Here is a 22932-nt window from a genome sequence, read left to right as displayed (position 1 = left end):
CTCACTCATCGCGCATGCACATGAGTTCATCGTTGGCCAACGATGAACCATGACACATTGTTAATGCATGAAGGCAGTGATATTAGCATAGATGCCCTGTTATACTGATGGACAACGTATGTGTAGCCTCCTCTTGCTCCATAGTCTTTTGACTTAGTACTGTAAGTCTATGACATTGACTTTGCTCAAGGGCCTCACGCCATAGACTGCACACTGCTAATAGAGATACAGGTTCACATGTAGCATTCACACCACACATACACGCACGCATGCATGCATGAAATCTGGCATACTCGCATATAAACACACACGCACATGCTTGCAAACTGCACCCACAAACTGACACACAAGCAGCCTGACAAGACGAGCTTATTGTTCTCTACTACGCAGTTCCAAAATATATCCAATAATATTATCAATAATAATAATTACTAATACTACTAATAATTATTATAATCCCGTCTCTTCCATGGAATTGGGACCCACGGACATTTAGCATAACGTTCTCACGGCTTCTTCTGTCTCTCTCATGCGGACCTTCTGATGATCGAGGCGCTCCTGTCCTCTCTTACACCAGCCACGAATGTTATAGTGATAATACTCATGTAAAACAAAACAAGAGAAAAAAAAAAAGTAAGCCCCACCGTGATCCCAGGTAATTTTTTTTAAATGGTTTCCACAACTTCTACCATGGTTAAAATATAACTTAAAGATCATACTATACAATCAAAGGCAGAATGCAAATATGATTGGCTTCCCTTCTGTATATCCAAGGCACCACAGAGCTTCATCTTGTATCAAATTTGTTGCTTTTGGACTAGAACATCATAGAAAATCTATTTCGTGGGCAGGTGTTTTTTGACTTGAAGAACAGAAAAATCTACACAAAACAAAACAAAACAAAAAAAACTAGCAAGCATTGTTCTTTTTCTTTTAAAGGGCTTGTGTTTTTAACATTTTTGTTCTTTTGTTCTTTTTTTCTGCATTTAAGAAAATTGAGGGTTTTTTTCATGATGCTTTTTTTTTTTTGTAAATCCTGTGCAATATCGCCCTCTGGTGGTTCACAAGTTGACATCACGGACGTCTGTTGGGGTGGAGGACTGATCCAGCTCGTCCAGGCCTTTCCCGCTGGGGCCTCTCTGCGTCTGCTGCTGCTGCTGTTGCTGCTGCTGCCGCCCCTCACGCAGGCTGCTCACCAACACACGCTCAATCTGCTCCTGGCACTCTTTGAGAACGTCCTGCAATGCAAAAAGAGAGGGAGGGAGGACAAGCTGTAAATATATATATATATATTTATACATTTTAAACTGCTAGCAGGGCGTCAGAAAGTTTCTCTCATGTCCAAATCAAGTCAATTTCACTTTCTTGAACGTTCAAGTGGCATTTTCAACATAGTAGAGGACTATTTAATGCAACTGGAAGGTTGTTCAGTTTGCCTCTTATCAAGCAGTTCAGCCTGAATCAACAGATATAGTACCACGGTTGCTCACTATATCATCACTAGTAACAGGAGAAATCGGAAAACGTAAGTCAGTGCATGACAACAGGGACCCCCCGGCGTGGCGGCTATCGACTTTATAGCTGCTCCAGCTACTGCCAAGGTTGAGCACCAGACTCAAGCATTACATCAGCCCACCAGGGTTGTGTGCACTCGTGCACGGACACACATGTGCACTAGCACGCACGCACACACCACTGCCTCTCCCATCCAACCACCCACCTCTCCCACCACCTCCCGCCCTTCCCAAAAACACACGCAAAACCCCCCAAACAGGAGTAGCCTTGACAACGGCAGCTGGAAACATAGGTAGTACTAAAGCTATGTTAATTACATCCACCTCCTGTGGGAACACAAAGGTGGTGCTTTTTTAACGAGAGCCAGTCTGTGTGCCTGCCTGCCTGCAGGGGATCCATCTGAGACCTGGCCGGCTCGCCTTTCACCATCAAAGGCTGCGGCAGCAATCTGAGAATCCACCTGGGAGAGGAGCCTCTCAACAGCACTGAGCCCTCATATCCTTCCCTGATGGAGGGTTGACAGAGGGGACAGCGCAGCGCATGAAGAGAGAGAGTAACTCACTGGGGGAGGGGGAGACTGGGGAGGGGGAGGGTAAAGGGGAGAGGGGTGCTAAATGAGTTGTTAGCTCGAGCGTCAGAGAAAGGTCAAAGTGCTTTTGAGGGAGGAACTGCGATGACAAAAATATATTCTGTAAGAGCAGGCGGCTGCAACAGAGCAAACGGATACGAAAGTTCCCGTCCGACTTAACACCGCTCCCTGGTGGCAAAATACCAGAACACAGCTGAAGCTGAGTTGCCTGCTTTTCAGCTCTACTCATGGATAAACCCCCCCCCCCCCCCCCCCCCCCCCCCCCCCCCCCCCCCCCCCGCCTTTAAAGCACCAGGCGTCTGTGCGAAACATGACTGAGAGCCGCCCCCATGGCCGGAGGGATGGGTGAAAGTGTACCGCTTGTGGAGCGAGGAAACATTCTTCAGACATTTAGAGCTAATTAAAACCTGATGGGCCACAGTTTGAGCCCGTGTTACAGCTTCTGGTGCTGCTGGGCCTTGATGAAATGAGAACAGAGGCCTCACTCACATCTGAATTGCTCTTTGGGAGCTGCACACGGGTGAGTGGCAAAGGGTCACAGTGTCAAAGGTCGAACAGCATGACACATAACGGTGCGAGGCATGCACCGTGTTGTCGGAGGGAAACTACATGACTTTTTTTTATGTCTAACCCAACTTTCAAGACTGGTGTCTTTAAAAAGAAGACTTTGAAATCTATACAATCACACAATCATTGATATAATGGCTCTGAGCACTAGAGGGGTTCTGCTGAAGTTTGCGTGAGGTGATTCCTGTCTTTGACGACTCTTTTATTTTGAGTTCTCCAGACACTACAGATGATTAGCTTGAGAGAGTTTTATGGGACCATGAAGAATGATTTGATGTTGAGGAGGTTGGACTGATCTGGTGCCGGGTAGCAGTGGGTCTGACGTGGAGGAAACCCGACCGGCGTCTGTCCCTTAATCTCCTCCAGAGGTCGGCTGCTAACATGGGCGCGTGCACACGAGCACACGCAACATCTTCCCACCAACATGTGCCCAGTGGCTCATAAAATCTCAATTCCTCCGAGTAAATTAAGTAAAGCGAACGAACATATAAAGGAACTGCCTGTGTCTTACCACAAGAATGCACGCCTTCACTTCTTAAAAGACATTCTCCACAGTTTCGTTCGGATCCCATGCCAAGCCCCATGGGCTTCATTCGAAAAACTCTAATGACTTCAATGTGTGACTACTGAAAACACCAATTCTGTTTTCAGTGAAGCTCTGGGTATTTGGATACTGTGGGGGCCAACAGCACCGAATAAGTTGGCCATGGGTGGCAGCGCTATACTGAAGCGTCTTATTTTGCAGCCTCAACCCGGAAAAAAAAACATAACCAACCTCAGATCCTCCCTTGTCGTTACGGCCTCCATCTGCCCCACCTCAAACATACATTAAACTGCAACAATCCGTCTTCCTGACAAATCAAGGCACGTGCTTTATCCCTGGGCGGCCTTTGTGACACTGGCGGTAGAGGGGAAGTCGTGCAGACAGACAAAACCAAAAGGAAGAAATGTGTGAAGCCGTGGAATGTGTTTTAACTGCTGACTGTACCGCACAAGACAGTGTTAGCTCCTCTGGGAGGACTTGGTGGTCAGACAGCTGAAACAAACACACAGGCAGACGCTTTGAATCTTTGGGAATCCTAAAACAAAATATCCGGAGGCTGACACCGGAAGTGAGGAGTCACCGCATGACTTGAATTTCCACAAGTTACTAATAGGAAAATGTGACCTTTCTCTTTCTTCAGCTTGCATGCCGAAAAAGCCACAAGCGGTGACGCCACGGGCTGCGTTTATAGAGATAATCCTTCTTAATAAATGCATCTTTGTTGCAAGCATTCTGGCTCCATCACACTGCTGTTAAATTCCTCCCCCCCAAAAAAAAAAAAAATCACATTTCAATTTCACATCCATCCATCACCCAACTTGTGCGAGACCATCTCAGTGATATTTAGGCCACGATGGAGACCGGAGTCATTTAAAAAAAAAAAGGAATGAAAGCAGAAGGGACGGAGGAATGGGAAAATGTGTTTCTGGTGTCTTTGTGTGCGACTCTCACTGAAGAGAAAAAGATGAATGAGACACTGAGAGAAATTGACCCAAAACAGCAAAATCTAGGAAGTGGTCTTGAACCCTTGCACTTCTTTAACCTCTATTTCCTGCTTTATCATTCAGTAATAAAGAGAAGCTCTACACACTTGGCCTTTGCGTACTAACTATTTGTCAAAATGTTGTGTTGTAGCGTGTATTTCTCACTGACACTACCGCTGACCTGTGCAGTTTAGGGGAGTCACAACTGATCAGCCTCCCACTGGAAACTCACCACGTTCTCACAAATTTCACATTTGTTTTCTCAGGACATTATGACTTGGCTCACACAGCCCCCCCCCCCCCATCTGCTGTCCCTGACAGGGAGCCCCTCTTGGCCACACCAGGTGTTTGTGAGGCTACACACATTCTTCCAGCCGCCTAAGATGGTGACTTGGCCCTATCACATTTCCACTGGAAAACCACAGCTTCTGGATACCACAGATGCCAGCGGGGTGCCAGGGGAGTGGCGATGGCCGTGATGCTGTTGGCAGCGGCAGCTGCAGAGGTTGGCGAAACTTGCTTTTGCCTTCATATTTTGCCTGGCCCTTCGGCCGGCTGGTTATGACACTCTGTTCTACCCTCTACACTGCCTGCCAAAACCAAATACAGTATGTTAAGTGTACACATTTAGACTCAGGTTCAAACCACCTCCCCGATGACCGCAGTCGAAACTGAGGTTGAGGTGACCCTTGGGTATTGAATTGACGAATATAGTGGTTGAGGAAAAGAAGGTAGGGTAAGTTAAATGTTAAAAGGACACAGTCAATGCTCTCCATTTCCTCTCTTTTTGTGTGTGAATGCATAACTGTCCAATCAGGGACAGTGTAAATAGCACTGACGCCACTTATTAATGCTGACAACTAGGGCATCCGTCATCCAGTTTAGTTTTTTTACGTTACATATCAAGTGGTGCACATGTCTGATGTAAGTTCTTCAGCAACTTCACAAACCGAAGTACACTCTACGTGTTAATTGTTGGCTGGCTTCTTAGCAGCTTATACTAAAGCCTCTCATACGAGTTGAATTAGGAAGGGTGCCCTTTGCTTTGCCTTCTGTGTTTACTGCGAGCCATGGCTTGTCTGAATCCAGGAATGTGAGGAGTTGATCATAGAGACACAGAGCGACTTAATTCCCTCAAGTCTGAGACCTTGCAGCCTAAACACACTGAGGCCCTGTGCTGCTGAGGTCAGCTATTTGTTTTTCCCTCAGCTGCTGAGCGAGACTTCACACAACTCGCACCAGAGGGAGCCATGCTATCCAGCAGTGCTGCATTACGGACCATAGGAAGAGGCGAGAGAGGGCCGATTGTCGCGAGGGAGGCGTGAGGGAGCCCCCCCCCCTCTCCTTTTCCACCCCCAGTGTCCTTTTCACACTTCAACAGCTTTCTTCCACCTCCTCCTCCTCCAACCTTTCCTCCTTTTGGGAGAGAATTAAACGTAACAGGGCTGAGGCTTGGGGTTCAGTGTCACTGCCCTTTGATCTGCTCCCTGTGCAGTGAGCACACATGGTCTCAAAATGTCCATGTTTAAATAATAACTAACTAAAAGCCCTTTTCATAATGGTTGGTATTAGGAGTGCTCCTGCCACGGCAGTGGGCTCAGACCTGGTGCTGGTCTCCAGGCACTGTGCTATGGCTGCCCACTGCTCCTGAATAGAGAGAAGACTTATTTCCCCAAACAGACTAATAAAGAATAACTTAACACACCACCTCCCAGTCTCACTCATCTTTCCCTCTGTAGACTTGCCCACCTACTCACCCTTACAGTAAGCTATAGCAAGCTGACGTCCTCTCCCATCTGTGTGATGAAAGCCAGGCATCTCAGAGTCAGTGGAGGCCCTGCCTGTGTTTGGACTCAACTCACCCACCACCGCAACACATTCACTGTACCCAGACAGCCACACAACGGCCTGGCCAGCATTCCTGTCAGCGACAGAGCATACTGTATATGCTCTCAACCTGGCTTGATTTAGAGGATTCTTTATATGAGGGGGGCCTGAGGAGCCTGACCGGACTGATGGAGAGGAAAAGAAATCTGCCACATGCTACCTGTAAGTCCAGTCAAGTGTATGCCAGAAAAGACTGCATAATATAAACTGATGCAGTTCAAGATTTCTTTGAATGAAGACATTGTTGGTCTTACTTTGATGCTCATTTTTCACTTCTCATGACAAATATTGGCACAGAAAAAGCCCCAAATGGGTTTGTGGAAAGCTAAATCCCAGTGAAGAAGCCATTCCAACTTCTGTCTGTTGCAAACACACAACTTCAGACAGACATGTGGCATTTCCTAACCTTTGACATAAATAACATAGATATTTTCCCTCAGAGGAATTGCAAGTCTGGTAGAATAAAACAGAATTTGCTTGCTAACAGTAACATATTGTAAAACGGTGTGTTTTCGCGGAAATAAGAGGAGTTAATGTGAATTCAGCTTTGAATCATAGAGTTAGGTTAGAGTTAGTTCAGCTGAAATGAGTGTTCTGGATGTGACAGAGAAGTACAAAACAAACTCACCACTTCTGTGTTTGTGATTTTGGCCAGCAGGTCTGTCAGACTGTCGCCCCACTGTGACTGGTCAGCTGAATCCAGCTGTAGGCCGCAGATCGCTGCCCCCACACTTCCTGTGGCAATCATGGAGGGAGGATACATGGCGAATCCGAAATCTGTTAACGGAAGAAATGCCAATTGAGTTAAATGTATCTCCAGCGCTATTAGTTTGTTCACGATACAAAGACGTATTTATTGCTACATTAAGCGAGGAGCTAAAATCTTCAGATCAGCAAATGACAAAAAAACGGTTAATTTACACTGGATTCTTTATTCACCTGGTGCAGTTTGTAAATTTCACTTTTCAATTAATTTGCTCCACAAAGAGGGTACACATACGTCCCTCCAAGAGACAATATGATTTGGTAATCTAGCAGTCAGCTAATAAATAATCCTTCTATTGCAGCGGGTCTGAACGCAGCGCTCACTAATGACCAGGGGGCCTGGATAATGAGGGTTCACTTGGCTTGTAAAGGAGCTGAAAAGCAACCACCCTCACCCGCTCCCCGCCCCAGTCCCCCTTTCCCCAGCCCGGCCCCCTTTCTTCCATCTCCTGAGTAAATCGTGTGCTCGCTGAAAAAAAGCCCCATAGCGCTTGGAAAGGGAGGAATAAAGAGGCTCAGTGCCTCTGCCAATGCTCACTGCTGTAGGTCCTTTTTCCACGTGTGGTCACAGGCGTGCGTCTCAAAGACCAATAACCTTGTTAGCTCCCCTCACTGTCATTCATAATGCAAATGAGACAGCTTGTGAACGGGCCAGAAGCCCGAAAAGGCAAGGCAACTGGCATACAGGGAGAGGGAGCAAGGGAGACAGACAGACAGTGAGAGAGAAAGTTTTTCTCTTCACAAACAGAGACGCGCGCACACACACACACACACACACACACACACACACACACACACACACACACACACACACTCGCTCCTCTCTCTATTCTCTCTTTATGTCTTGCTCAACTTCTACCTTTCTTTTTGGACAACACATGGCCTGCTTAGACGGGGGCCAGTGAATGGCACACATGCCTCAGTCTTTGTTGCTACAACAGGCAGCGGTTTGCATTGGCGGCCCTCCTATCTCTTAGCATATTAATAGAGTGGCGGGCCTGCGAGAGGGAAGGCAGAAGAGTGTGACTCCATTGTCCAGAGTCATCACCTCATTTCACCCAATTGAGAGACACGGGGGACAGGGGGTCGATGGGGGGGAAGGAAGATGAAGGAGGTGGGATGGACGGAATGGCGACAAGGCAACAAGGAGAAAAGAAGGGAAGGTGGTGGGCTCGGTGGGAGAGGAGGGGGGGGGGGGAGACGACTCCGATGCACATCACTCTTAAGTCTGTGTCCAGACTCTTGTGAGGTTTTGGAAGAAGAAAAGAGTCGCCCTCCAGCGACCCTCACCTCCTGCCTCCCATCAACCCCCCCCACAAGTATTCCTCTGTTCCTTGGCCACCTATGGGCTAGAGGAGTGGGCAGTGGGGGCATAGAAACAGCCTGCACATTAACATATTGCCATATTCAATTGCAAAGCAAACTGTGTGCAATGGCCATGAAGGAGATTTTTCTTCCTTCTTCTTTTTTTTTTTTTTTTTTTTTTTTAAATCTGGAATCAAAGAGTTAGGCCCTTTGATAGCTGTAAAGGCAGCCCCTCGCTGCCTTTTTAACATGCACAGCCAGGCGCTTTCTCATCTTGTGGGCTCAGTGTTGACAAATAAATGAACTTATTATACACCCCTGTGTTAGCCGCTGGGCCTCTGCCAAGGGGCGATTTATTAAAGGCTACCTCGAGCCAAGAGGAAAGAGCACACAAAGCCCCTCAGCATTACATCACTGCTGTAAGAGCACAACTTTCTATAGAGGGGTAAGGGGACAAAGGCATACACGGATTTACTGTACGTGTGTAGTGAGAGCGGACTGACAGGCGAGGAGGCAGACACCTAAGAGACACAGACAAGAAACAATGCACTGATGCCTGCATGCTTTAAGATGCAGATGCAGACACAAACACACACACACACACACACACACACACACACACACACACACACACACACACACACACACACACACACACACACACACACACACACACACACACACACACACACACACACACACACACAGCACAGACGTTGGTTTGTGGCAGAGCTGAGTGGCGGACAGTGGGCAGCAAGCTGATTTTTCGCACTCAAGACAAGACAGGTCTGTAGCAGAACAAGGACGAGCGCGTGCAGCCGATGCAGGCTGACACTCCGGCCTGGTGGCTGCTGCATGTGGGGGGAAGAATGGCCGTATTTTAGGAGGCCCTCATTGATATTCATGTTGAGGATAAACAGTGTATGTAGCTGAGTGGGGACGCCTGCGATGGAAAGCTCCCTGTGAGCAGCGGCTGGCTGGCCTGGCCTGCACGCCTCTCACCCCCTCAATGGCCCTTTCTCCTCCATGTGCCCCCTCATCTCCATTCCTCTATGTTCCTACCCCCCCTGAAACTTCATCCACAGGCTTCTGGTCACACAGTCTGCTGCCCTACATGGCCCACTCCTCTTGGGTGGCTGCAATGCGCAGTATGCACATTAAACTTGTAAATTAATTAAAGTTGGAAAGTTGAACACCAGCCAAAAGAAGAAAGAAGAAAAACCCTCTCCTCTCTTTCCATGGCTATAAATCAGGGTCTTGTATTCTATACATGTAGCGCTCATTGACCTTGTTTATTAAAGGAGTAGCATTACGAGGACCCTGAGCCTGTTGACTGATTAAGGCCAAAAACAAACATCAGTTTGGGATTGGCATGACGGTGTGTTTCACCGCTAATGCAACACAGCCTGGTATTCAAAACAAGGTCTGTAGAGAGCTTCTCGGACGGGACAACTACAGTGGAGCTCTTGGAGACACACAAAAACAGAAACAACTTCACAACTGGGCTTGAGGAGTTCTTCCACGTGTAACTATCGGAGAAAAATCTCTGATCAAGAAACAATACAAATCGATTCAACTAGCGGTCATATTCCATTAGCTCTTGTTCCAGACTGTCACTCAGAAGGAGTCAAACAGAAAACTAAACTTGGGAGAGTCTGAGTCAAACTGTGATTTCCATTCATTTGCCAGAAAACCGAATTCCTCCTTAATTGTTGCACCCCGTGACAGCTTTCGTCAGCCTTGCACCATCATCTCCACTGTCACAGCTGCAGCCTTGAGGCGTTGGTAGCGTCAGCGACGAGGAGCATACAGATACGGATCAGATCAAAAGGTGAAATATTCAAAAACTTTCTCTCTCTCTCTCTCTCTCACTCTCTCTCTCGCTCGCTCTCTGTAGCTGATATGATTTGGAAAAAACCCTCTTATCAAAAAAAGAAAAAGTTGGAGGAGAAAGCAGAGAAAGACTCTGATGTCATGACATAAGTGTTCAGGTCAAACCAGCTGCCACTAACATTTACTTTACTTCAGATCACAAATATTAGTCTTTGTGGTTACCGTGACCTCCAAGGAAAACATGTAAGCTCAAAAACATTTTGATTTCTAAACCTTATTGCTGGGATAATTGCAGCCTCCGAAGCAAACATCTCTTTCTTTGTGTTTCTGGTGTGACTCAGCTCGCCACAGTATTTACAGTGTGGTGCTGATTACACCAGTGGGTGGGTGGGGGGGGGGGGGGGGGGGGGGCAGGACATGCCACTCGATGATTCACTCTGTGGGTCACATTTTTTGGGAGCATACTGTCCGGAAGCTTCTTCCTGCTCCATGTGATGACGATGCGACCAGACCGGACACAATTCCTCACATCAGTGGAGCGTGCAGAGAGATGTTAATTTGTTGGAGGACGTGGCTAATTTGTTAGGGTTCTGAGTCATCAAACATGAAGGAGGCTGTATGTAAACAAACACCAGTAAAGACCATTTCATTGACCACATCTGAGATGAATCACTCCCCTCTAGAATGCGGAGCTGAGTCCGAGAGGGGATTCTGCGTGTGGCAGTCACTCGGAGAGAGAGGCAGCTACAGGAAGCATGCAGCCTCTGGACACGCGAGTCCTAACAGCTAAAATGAAAAGAGGACTTATGAATCATCTTAGAATATTAGACTCGTCACTGTTGCATAAAAATGTTCACCTCTTCCTGTTCAGACAAAAAGCCTCCAGAGTTTGAAGCACGCAGCTTGGCGGCCCGTGTAGGATACAGACAGATCTAAAGCTCTGTCAGGCCTCTGGTGACAGCTTTGGATATTTTTGACTGATCCTCTGAACATGTCGTCATTATTTTTCAAATAAAAATGACATACAGTGCAGGAGGTGTATGCAAGCATGTCGTCCAATTTTCTTCAGGGTTAGACGCTGTTCAGCAAACAGTGTGCAGACTATATGAATCTAGGCACAACTTTGTTGGTAAAATGTATGTTAAGTGCAGGGTTTATATACTCTGCACACTCCATTAGTTGACATTTGCAGTTTCTTTGCCAGCGAACTATTATCATTATTTGTCTCAGGGAAACTAACCAGTTAATAATTATAAAGTTACTCCATACAGTCCAAAGACACTTCCACAAACAAAAACCAACAACCAAGAAGTAATCAAATACTATTCTGAGATAAAAGAGCGAGTACTTGCTCACTTAAATCGCTTGTTATTTACATCCCAACTTGTAGCAAAATCTTCATTGTGTCCTCCAGGACAATTGACTCTCTCTTGGACAGCAGTGTTGGCCCTGATCCAGAATTTTCTTTTGATCAACTTCTATAACTATTGTCACCATTCCATGCATTGCATTACAGAGAGGGCTATTGGAGTCGGGCATGAAAAAAAACATAGACCATAATCCCTGCCAATATGGCGAGAAGACGGAGCTCAATAACCGCAGCAGACAGGTTGGGGTGCATCTGTCTGCCCCATGCACCCCGTCCATTCTCCCACTTTACCTCAATTGAATAAGAATAGAAGAGGAAGCTCGGAGTGCTTGGTGTCTGTGTGTAGGAATGGAGGTTCATAATCTCCCTTAATGAGCTTGTTTCTGGGCTATTATCCGGCGGCCTGCCTGAGGGAAACGCTGGTGTTTCCTATCAAGTGGCCCCGCAGCGCTGACCCTCGCATGGCTCTGCATATGAAATGTAAGGACCAGGCCTTTTGTCTCCTTTCTCCCAGCCTCTAGCTGAGCTCCTGAGCCATTTGCATAGTCCTGAATGGACCAGCCAATGTTATTAATTAATACAGAGCCAGCCTGCGCCACCTGACAAAATCCCACCGAGTGGCCCGAACGGAACTGTTTCATCAAAAGAGAGGAGCCATTAGGAATGAGAGGCCTTATTCTTCACTCCTCCTCTTCTCCCTCTTGTTCCCTTGAAAACAGAGAGCGGCGGTTTTATGCATGTTTTCTTTTTCAGTATCGGGGCAGCAGTGGTGGGAGTAGTGGTGGGTGGTGGGTCGATTGAGACTGTATGAAATGGGAAGGCCACAGGTGACCCGTTGTCAACTGTCTTGCAAATGTAAATCCTCCTGAGAGATCTCCTCCTTCTGCCGTGTCTTCACCTTCCCAGCTACGCTCAGACGATGTCTCCAAGGAGGATTCTCACCCGATAACTCAAAGATTTACAGCGGGGAACGTTTCACAAATGGGCTTTTGAATTCCCAGAGATCTTCAGATCCACCAGAAAATGGACTCACTTGCGCTCTTCTCTTTCTCTGTCTTGCCCTTACTCTGTGTTGGCCTGGATACAAGTCTGAACAGAGCATGCACAGATAAACGGCCTGTTGCTAATCTGGAGCTATCTCCAGAAAGTCTCTCTCCTAAAACACAATGTCAGGAGGACGACTCCACGAGGCTCGTAAATTTATTTCCACTGCCTCATTGAAGCAATTAAGGACAAAGTGCACGCTGAGCCTTTCACAATGTTGCTTTGGGAATAGGTCCGATCACCGACGCGCTGTCATTCCAGTCAATCCGCTGGCACAAAGAAAAGGGGTGAGAGACGTGGGGTGAGACCGGGAGAGGAAGAGCTAGTCGGAAAGAGTGAAGGAAAGGGAGACGCGAGAGGAAACAGGCATTTCTTCTACAAAACGTTTGTTGCAAACTCTTTCTTACCCTATCGTGAACCAATACACATCAGTGCAGGGGATTCCACCACTTTATATGTTGCAAATACCTGTCACCTCCCTTGTATATTCATCGAACTAGACACACACTCCTCTGAATGATGTCAGCACAAGGAGCAGTTTCCCATGAGGGGGTGTAGTTAGCATTCCTGTATGAGGCCTGCAGAAAAGGAAGCTGCTGCTGGTGGTGGGGGTCACCCAGAAAGCGAATAACAAAGGAGAGCCAAACAGCCTTATTGTGAGTGTATTTTGCAATTTTCCACATTAATGTAAGACATAAATCCTTGTTGAAGACAAGTAAACGTGCCAGTTTCCTATTTCTAGTCGTGCCTTGTTTGCAGCTTTGCATGTTGAGTTAGATGGTGACGCAAACAGGAGAAACCTGCCCTTTAGTGAATCTCAACATGGGAAAGCTATCATGTCCTCCAGCTGTAGGGCGGGGAGCCGTGAGAAGTTAGGGGGGGAGAGAAACAGGGAAGGAAGGTGGCAGGGGAAAGAGATATGAAAACATGACATGCCTTAGAATTGGCTATGCGAAAACAATACACTCCTCTGGCTTTCCCTAACTCCCCTGCTCCCTCCTGCATCTTCTCCGTCTCTTCAGATCATGTTAAAGGCTCCCTGTCCCTCCCACGACTCGCTGGATGTTTGATCTGGAGAGAACAATTCACCTCAAGAGCAGAAAGACAATGGCCTGCCTGCCTGTCCATTCCTCTTCTCGACCCTGTGCGACATGGGAATGCCCCTCAACCGGGCTTAATCTGCTTTGAAGTGTTACTGGATGCTCTGGAAGCCACTGATACGCTTCTAAAACATGACCACATACCAGCCTGGGAGAAGACAAATGATGGACGTCAGACCTAAGAGTCGAACGCTGAAATGGCTTCTATGACACATGCTTTTCTTGAGGCAGAATATTTTCCCATCGGAGGTAATGCATCTCACTTAAGTCACGGCGGGCCGGGACTGGCCCGCGGCACACCTCTGAACAGAGCTGTTGCCGCATGTTATCGAGAGAAGATGGCTTTGATACGACAACACGAGAAAGTATGTTGATGCGAGTCATTACTGCTTGGTTTTGTCTGGGCAGCTTATCCATGATCAGTGGCACTTGCAACACCAAAAAAGAAATAAGAAAAAGATGTGCTATCGAGATGATGTCGCACTCTGCGCGCTCATCTTTTGGATCGTTTTTTTTGTGCTATAAAACAGCACAGTTGGTTTGGACAAACATCTGTTAATAACACAGGACAGTGAACGTGTGAGCTCCTGTTGTGTCCTACCTGTGGCACAGAGGGCGATGAAGGTTTGGACATGTTTGCGTATAAGTGCCAGCTTATCCTCGGGCAGTGGCAGCCTCCTCACAATGTGCTCAATGAAGTCGTTAGGTGTCACTGCTGCCAAGTTCCACTTCAATTTTCCCAACACCACCAGTTCCCATTCCTGGAGAGAGAGAAAGAGAGAGAGAGAGATGGAGGGAATAGAGAGCAAGGAGGGATAACCGAAAATGAGAAAGATTAAGTGACACAGTGTACAACAACATATTGAATATACTGAAACAGTTTATACTGCACGTTACTGCAGTCACAGCCACTACACTGCTGCCTAAAGTGAGCGGCTGTGCCTCTGAAGGCCCCATACGTTAGCATGTGTGGAGGTTAAGCATTATTGTTATTACGTTAGTCTCTGCTGGGACAGAGAAACACCAGCAGCGCCACCAACTCAGGTGACCTCACAACACTGTCTCCCTCCCCGTCTGTCTGTCTGGCATCTGGGGACTTTCCTAAAGAGGCCCACCAGAGGTTCTACTGTGTGTGTGTGTGTGTGTGTGTGTGTGTGTGTGTGTGTGTGTGTGTGTGTGTGTGTGTGTATATACGTGTGTGTGATTGCAGAGTAAAAATGGATAGGAAGGCTGTACTTGTTAAGCAGCACCAGCAATAAATCTGTGTTATGTTATAAAGTGAACCAGTGTTTCATTATTTAATCTTACACCATTCCATTCATCATTTAAACTATAAAAACATACATTGCATCCACAGGAAATGCAATTATTTTTCATTATTGCATTTTTCTGCCAATTCTGTTGGAGCCCTTTGGTACTTATTAATAAATTCACCCTTTCAGCGTACACTATTCTTCACATAAACAATGCTAAGTGCCACGTATCGTTAAAGACTTCACAGGAAACATAAACCGTGGACAGCATTTGAAGTGAACAGCTTTGAATCACACATTACTCAACACCTTTTCTGTGTCATCAGACTCAAGAGAATCAACTTCTCTGTACTTCACAAGCTCTTTTTAACTTAGCACTCTTGGCAAAATGTGGAGGGACAAAAGGCGTGGTGTTCTCTTCTCTCAGGGTGAATCGCTACTTTCACTTCCTTGAGGAGGAGGTGATTAACGGAAGAGGTGGTGACTAATTTGGGAAAAAATGTTGTGGTTTGGTTCTGGACTGCAGCCTTGTGACCGGGGACCTCGGATGCTCTTCATTTTCCCTTTCAGTGAGCACATGGACTCAGTCATGAGACAACTCAACATGGCTGGCCACCGACCCTGCATGCTACCGGCTGCAACTTTCTAATCAAAGTGACATTTTTCAGCCGTGTCACGTTTCCTGAGCTCCGTGATGCCATGGACATGGATAGAGGGGAGGAACGGGTTTTAAAAAAGCATCAACAACAACAGAGATTTTTGTTTATACCCACAGTTACTCATGTGGGAGGAAGTGAGCATTTAAAAGCACCACGGACTTAAAAGGTTAAAGGTATCTTCCTGTGCTTGCTTGGAGGTGTGTAACCACTATCTCAAAGATTCAATTATTTGATCATATGAAAATCATAGCCCAACAGTGGTCTGTTGATTGCTTCGGCTCTAATGTTTGCAACATGGCTGCCTCCTGCTCTCAAAAGCCTTTTTTCCATCAGTGCCAGCAAGCGAGCTTCAGGCCTACAGCGAGGGCTATGACGAGCCTTGCAACACAAGCTCTACACTGACAGGAGTGGCAGGCATGCAGGCACCCACTTCCTTCTGCTACTGCCTTCCTCTGGTCACACCATCTTTGTAACGTTGCGGTTCTCTTTACAAGAAATTGTTACCAAAGACAAGGACATAAAAAAACCCTAAAAAAAACGATCACATGCCCCGAGCAGCTGATCTCTGTTTCCTGTATCTGCGTGTCAGCCAAAATCCTGCCTTATACAGAAACACTGAGAAGAGGCCCCAGCAAACCAGTTCAGGGACTGAGGGCTTGGGTCTTCAGACTGAACATGAAGGTAAGATGTTTTCTTGTAAAGTGCAGCACGACATAACTGTTTTACATAAGTCCACCCCGTCTATCGGCGCAGCACTTTCTCGCTCTAATACACATTCGGTTTACTTGTCCCCCCCCCCCTACAACTACAATACGTAAAATAAGTCAGACACAATATTCCCAGGCAGAAATACATTCCACAAAATGATTAGAAACCGACAAAACCACCAGCAGCTCGTCAGGAACTTGAGTATATACTGCAGCAATCGGCTCGGCGTGAAGAGCCGCCAGCCAGGCAGCGAGGCAGGCCTACAACCACCAGCCACGTCTGGATCGTGATATGCGGCCTCTTTCACAACATGGGTGGGATTGGCTGTTGTTTACCGAGGAATGTTTATGTAACACCACAGTGCGGTGGGGAAACACTTATCTGATGTGAAACCGAGTCAATTAATTGGTGAGGGCAGCTCATGGTACCATCAGGCCAAAGACGCCTCATCAAATATATCACGCAGAGGAACGGCACACCTGCATCACCGCTTAAAACGCATCACTGCGACTGTGAGAGTCGAAAATAGTGCAGCATGACATAACATCAGAAATGCTTGCATCAACGGTTATTTTTGGACGAAAGCTGAACTGCAAAAGGCAAACTTGTATTTCTCTTGTGTCTCTCCCTCTCTGGCTGACAGGAACAGAGTCAGAACTTTGGCTGAAGTTCAAGCTGACCTCGTTGCTCTGTGCAAATATCTGCCACTAGATGGCGATGGAGACCACTGCACGGACACGACGGATACTGTAAAGCCCAGAGGGTCTCTACGGTGAAGAGAGTCATTGTGGAACAACTCACTGTGAGGCTTTCGCTTTTCGTGCACCTTCTGATGATGGCGCTGGACAACAGAATCAGTGGAATGCGAACACCCCTGCAGTTTAGTATGTGATGTTTTAAGCTAAATGAATAAAACCAATACATTTTGAGTGAATGAATGCCTTAAAACACATTAATAACCCCCCCTTTTCAGAAACAAACTCAGAAAACATATATTATCAAATCTGGCTCAGCTGATGATGATGACAGGTGAGGTGCGACAGTGAATTTTGTGAAAAGTGTTGAACCAACTGTTGCTTACCAGCAGCTCTTGTGGTCTGATGGAGTTATCTGTGTAGATGCAAAGCTTCTCTGCGGTTAATGGACGAGTCTCTTTCAATTTGGATGCAAGAAACATGCACACTGCTCCCAGCAGCTGCAGGTTGCACTTTTTGGTGGGTACCACTGCTAAAAATCTGTCTAAGTAGTTCATGGCCAAGGGAAAAACTTCTTCCTCGCACTTCTCCTCCTCACAAACCTGAAGAACGAGACAGCAGACAATGCAGCAATGTTGAGCGTTTGGAATCAGTAACCCACCCTGCAGAGACCAGACTTCATTTTCCAGCACTTTAAAATGTATATAAAACTTTTATGAGAAAACGAAACAAAAGTCTAATCACATAAAGAGCACATATAAATTCAATGACACACATAGTTGGGGCCCGGCCAAGAATTTGCGCCCAGCCCTAATCGGTTGCGACATCATAAATTAATTCGGAATAGATTATTTTACAAAAAAAAGGAAATAAGTCTCAGACACATTCTGGCAATAGAGTCGCATTCCTGTAGTTCACTAAGAAATGAATTCAAGTCACAATCAGTTGAGGCAAAAAAAAACACCCCGACAGCGCAGCACACGGAAACCCACTTTCTTTTTTTCATTCGTCATATTTTCATAAAATAATTAAAAATATAGATAAATTGTCCAGACCGATTTCCTTCACATCATAATGTTCAGACGGGTCTTCTGTATCATACCCGACAATATATTTCGAAATCCATGCGCGATAAATTCGAATAAAACGATAAAATAAAAGACAAGGAGCAAGCGGTTGGTCTGATGTGCGTCACCGGCTACCCGATATATTTATTTCAAAAATTAATTAAAAATCTTCAGTGCGCCGGACCCTGACAATATTTACATGAAAATAAAGCCCAAAGGCTCAAGATTGTTTATAGATGGATGTTGACCAAATATATTAGACATAGTGTCAAAAATCGAACATAATTCCAGAGTGAGGCAATGCGTCGGGGGGAAGACCCAAAGGACAGATAAGGCCCTCGCCCCTTCCGACATTTCGAATAGATGCATAAAATGTTTACAACGCTTTTTGAGATCACTTCTACATTCAGTGCACACAAAAGACCATCCTCTGTCATTGCCGACGGGTTTGAGTCGCTGTTATTGCGTTTATGACACTGTAAAGTCCTCTTAAAAGCACGAGCGCTCCTGTAAAAAAACCAACATGGCGATAGAACATATCAGGGCAGCACTGCATTGGGGAGTGCATACGTGTGCATGGAAATAATCCGGCTATCTAAAATAATAACATTAAAGAATCAACGGGCAGCTCGTACAGACAACACGTGAGACACATCAAAGAAATCCTCTGGTGTCACAGATAGCACAGCTCGAAGTTTCACGAGCAACGTCTTCGCGACCGTACTTTAAAAAAAACGGTAAGAAAATAATGACAGAAAGCGACACATTTGGTTAATACGAGGAATAAGCAGTCGGGAACGAGAGCTATAAGTCGTATCTACTGTCCGACAATTGCATAGAACAGTAACAAAACAAATCAGGAGGCTTTAAAGTCGAGCACGGAAATAAGACTTGTCGGCACTCGGTGCTTCGGTATACCTCCAACATCCAAGTAGCGACCATCCTCCTCATAAACGGCTGAATATCTTTCTGGACGCCTTTGAAATAGGAATATTGGGGTAGAAACCTCTCCTCTAGGGTCAACAAGCTCTGCAGGACTCTGTCATCGCACAGGAGGTTCGGATCGGGACGAGCTCGGACGGTGTCCATTTCGAGGCAGAGCAGCTCCATGGTGCTGGTGCTTTCACTTAAGTCGGAAAAAAAAAAAAAAGTAGTATTTCTCTCACGGAAGCGTATAAGCGGCGTTGCAGAGCAAAAATGCAAAAGGATAGCAGGGAACGTCTTTTAGAGGCATAAAAAAGTGAGACTGCAGGGGCTCCGTAAGAGTAGTCCTGCCTCTCCTTGTTGAGAACTTTTTCCTCTCTCCCCACAGTGCGCCTCTACTTTCATCCGCCTGGCCAGATCAGGCGCATTTCATAGCCTACGCTGCATGCGCCACTGACGCAATTCACTTCATTACCTCTGCATAGACCAGAAGCAACATGCTGCACACCCCTGTCCCTCTTTCTTCTTATCTGGCAGGCACGACATCTTTCAGCTAACGTGTTTCATTTAAACATGTTTATAAAAGTTGACATTTTCCCAAAAGTAGATCCCCAACACTGTACAGTGAACGGTGCAGAATACATACTTCTACTAAACTCGACTTTATCCAGATTTCTTCACATTTACCGACTGTTTTAGGCTGAGATATAAACTAATTCTATTCATTCTGTGGATACATTAAAGTGTGTGACTGATGGGTGTTTCATTAGAACATGGGCGCGTTCAGGTAAAATACATGCTTTTCTGCGTTTTAATGGATGCATTTCTTTATGTTGGTGCTTGATTTTCTTGTGATGACAACTACAATAACGGAGGTGTCACTTAACATGAGACACGAGGTAATGCTATTCCAACTGTTGCATTATTATTACCCACATTTTCAGGATAGGAAAGCCTTCAAGAAACCAACTCCATAGGCTACGTCTTTAAGGACTCCATTAGCATAACAGTTTAGATCAGAAAGAAAGAAAAAACTCAGAAAAGTGACTTAGTAATGTTGCTATCTTCTGAACGTGTCAGGCAGCTTTTTCAAATGGACTCAGTGAACCTCAGCGTGGAGCATGTATGTATCTATGTGGCCACAAACACAGCATGTTAACTTACAGCGGCGTGTGCTCGCGCACGGACACGCGCACAGGATAGAACTACCCGCCCACTCACTTTAACACGCGCACACACACACACACACACACACACGTACACACACACGTACACACACACTCACACTCTCACACACACATGGTGTTATGAACTATTTAATTCATTGCAGCCACAAACTGCTTGTGGTTCATGAGATGGCTTTCTAGGAAATGTGATGCAGAGTTCTTTTTTTTTTTTTGTTCATAGTGTTCTGCTAAAGATAACACAAAGACCTTTGTCCCTGCACGGACCAAAGACCCTTGACTTTGCTCAACCCAAATATTATCAACCAACTTAACAATTCCTGCTATAAATCACTTTTTTTTTCTTATTCAGACTTCCTCAATAATTTATGGAAAAACAAGCAGGTGGAATCGAAGCTGAGAGTGTAAGTCATTGAGCGGATAATTAAAAAATGACTGCCAAATGATTTAGCCTCGCATACAGTCACAAAGGGAATCTGCATGGGTAAATATGTTAATCCCCCTCCTATTCTTAGTCAACTTCAAAGACCGAGCCTTGAATGAAACGAGACTTCAGTGCATCAGGACACGACTGGGGACTGTAAGTCCTCAGAGCTTTAGAGTTGTTAATTTCCATCCGAAGCTTGTTGGCTATATAGCAATGCTTGTGAGAAAAGTGGGGGAAATGTCTCTTTAAAGTTTTTTTCCAGTCTAAGTTGTTTCCTCCTCCCTGTGTGTCTATTTGCATAGCCAATAGTTCCTCAGCGCTCGACCGAGGCTGTGTGATTGTTACTGGGCAGACTTCTTCTTTACCCTTCTCTCTCGCTCTCTCTCGCTTTCTCTCTCTCTCTCTCTCGCGCGCGCTCTCTCTCTCTCTCTCTCTCTCTCTCTCTCGACTGCTGTGGTCAGTTATCAGTCTCACCCAAATAAAGGATGTTGCTGCTGCTGAAGCACGCGCACCAGTGTCTTGAGCGGTACCACAGGAAAAGAGGCTGCGACTTCGTCTTCATATTATTAGTTATAGCGTTTTAACATCCCAGGCGAAAAAATAAACTTCGTTACTGGAGTGACACATCTCCTCTGCAGTGCATCCTGGGTAGTTTATGACAGATCCAGAAAAAATAGTCTGCATTTTGAAACAATGAAGAACGCAATCACTTCACAAAATGTCTAACAATTCAAGAAAATTAATAAAAACTCGAATTACGCAGGAAAATACAAATAAAAGTGATTGCATCTTTAATGGCAGAGAATTTTCGTGGAAAAAGGTATTTGTACACTGTGCGACTGATTAAATTCATTTGTCATAATTGGCAGTTTATCCAGTTCATCCAAGCACCACAACTTGAAATCCTCTCTTGACGAGTACACACTTTAAATGTTTCTAATTTGATGCAGAAGATGAGATAAAAAAATAATTTAGAATTAATCGAAACTGAGGTTTTTATTTCTGGTGAAACCGACTGCTTCAGAGTTCCAAGAAGCTTAACAGGGTGCTGAGGTGGAGAGGCAGGTGCTCCCAATCCTCCTCCACATCCAGCACCAGCAGCTGCCTTGCTCCAGCTGACCAAACTGCGCAATTATGCATCTCAGAGTCATCATTTCCAGCATTTCACCACAGGCTGATGTCAGGAATGGTCACGTTTGCTTTGACGCAAGCAAGCCAGTAATTTAATGTTCAAAAAGAAAATCACTGATAATATACAGCAGGTCCATTTAACATCACCATCGGCAGCATGGCACTAAAACATGTCCACCTGGATCTTCTCAATCCTAAAATATTGCTTCCTTCTGAAAAGGTAGAGATGAGTTAAATGCCAGCTTAGTTTAAACAGTAAATTCACAGTTTGAATGTGTTTTTCCATCCAGTGAAATATTGAAATAAGGCTGATAATATAACCAAAGAACTTTTCTAAAAGAATATTAAACAACGCTCATTCCCATTTATGAAGTATTTTAATCAAATAACTCATGGAGACACGTGTATTAACATACTTGTCAAAACGTTTTTTGTTTTTTTTCGGCAGCTCCTGCAGCAGAACAGTGACGCCAGCGGCTCCTCTGAGGGAGATCTCAGGCAGCAGCAGCGCATTTTGTCCCCGGAAGCATTCAATTACCATATCAGAATAAAATCGGAACACACGCAACAGTTTAGAAACAGTACACGTTATGCCACATCACATTCATTTATACACCAGGAGGGGAGCAGTCAATACAAACTGAAGTTTGAAAAAGTTAATGCACACTGCAAGAAATATCATTTGGGTGAAATCATTTCATACAGTTTGGGGCTTTGAAACGGTACTTTCTCTAATAAAAGTTGAATCGAATCAATCAGAGAGGAGGGGAGTCAAGCCCTGTTCCTGGCAGCTTTATCAAACGCTGCTATTTCCTGGAAACCCTGAAAGAATCTGCCTTCATGCTTTGTTTTAGTGGCAGATGATTCCAGAAATTCTCCGAAATTATATTTTATTTATACATGCAGAATTATTAACCCCTACTTGTGGATTTTGTCTGCGTTATTTTGATAGAAAATAAGAGTTAAAGAAGTGAATGAAAGAGTGAGGGTCACTTTTTGCAGTGATGTTCGCCCATGTGACTCATCACCACCGCACATGTCTCTGTTTAAATCCGTTACAGCGACCAGCGACAAGCAGACAACACCCCGGGGTGTCTGCCGATGATGAGCGATTGCTCCGTATTATTTTTCTTTTCTTATTATTTGAACCGACATCAAAATGGGAACTATGACGCTGAGAAAAATGTCCCATGAGACAAAATAAGTGTCGGAGGGGAATTTGGCAGGCTGCTATCGCAGCAGAAAGAGTTGTGAAATGACAGCAGCAGGTCTGAGTGTGTTTGTTTGGAAGCAAAACAAACAAAGTGACAAATTAAACAGCACTGCCTTTTCAAACAAGTGTATGAAAAGGTCTATTTCCTATGAATTAGTCAGGCACCTTTT

General features: G+C 45.5%; 1 protein-coding gene across 1 annotated transcript; it reads right to left on the bottom strand.

The window, feature by feature from the left end:
* Positions 1-985: 985 nt before the first annotated feature.
* On the bottom strand, positions 986-19186 carry ccnd2a (cyclin D2, a). Its single transcript, XM_079162491.1, has 5 exons — positions 18802-19186; positions 17203-17418; positions 14103-14262; positions 6714-6862; positions 986-1238 (listed from the first exon to the last, which is right to left on the bottom strand). Exons 1-5 carry the CDS (start codon positions 18991-18993, stop codon positions 1062-1064), a joined length of 894 nt encoding a protein of 297 aa, XP_079018617.1. The 5' UTR covers positions 18994-19186; the 3' UTR covers positions 986-1061.
* Positions 19187-22932: the final 3746 nt, after the last annotated feature.

Source organism: Pholis gunnellus, assembly GCF_910591455.1.
Source record: "Pholis gunnellus genome assembly, chromosome: 7".
NCBI lineage: Eukaryota > Metazoa > Chordata > Actinopteri > Perciformes > Pholidae > Pholis > Pholis gunnellus.
Note: the sequence above shows the minus strand (reverse complement) of the source record. Positions and strands in the feature narration are given on the sequence as shown.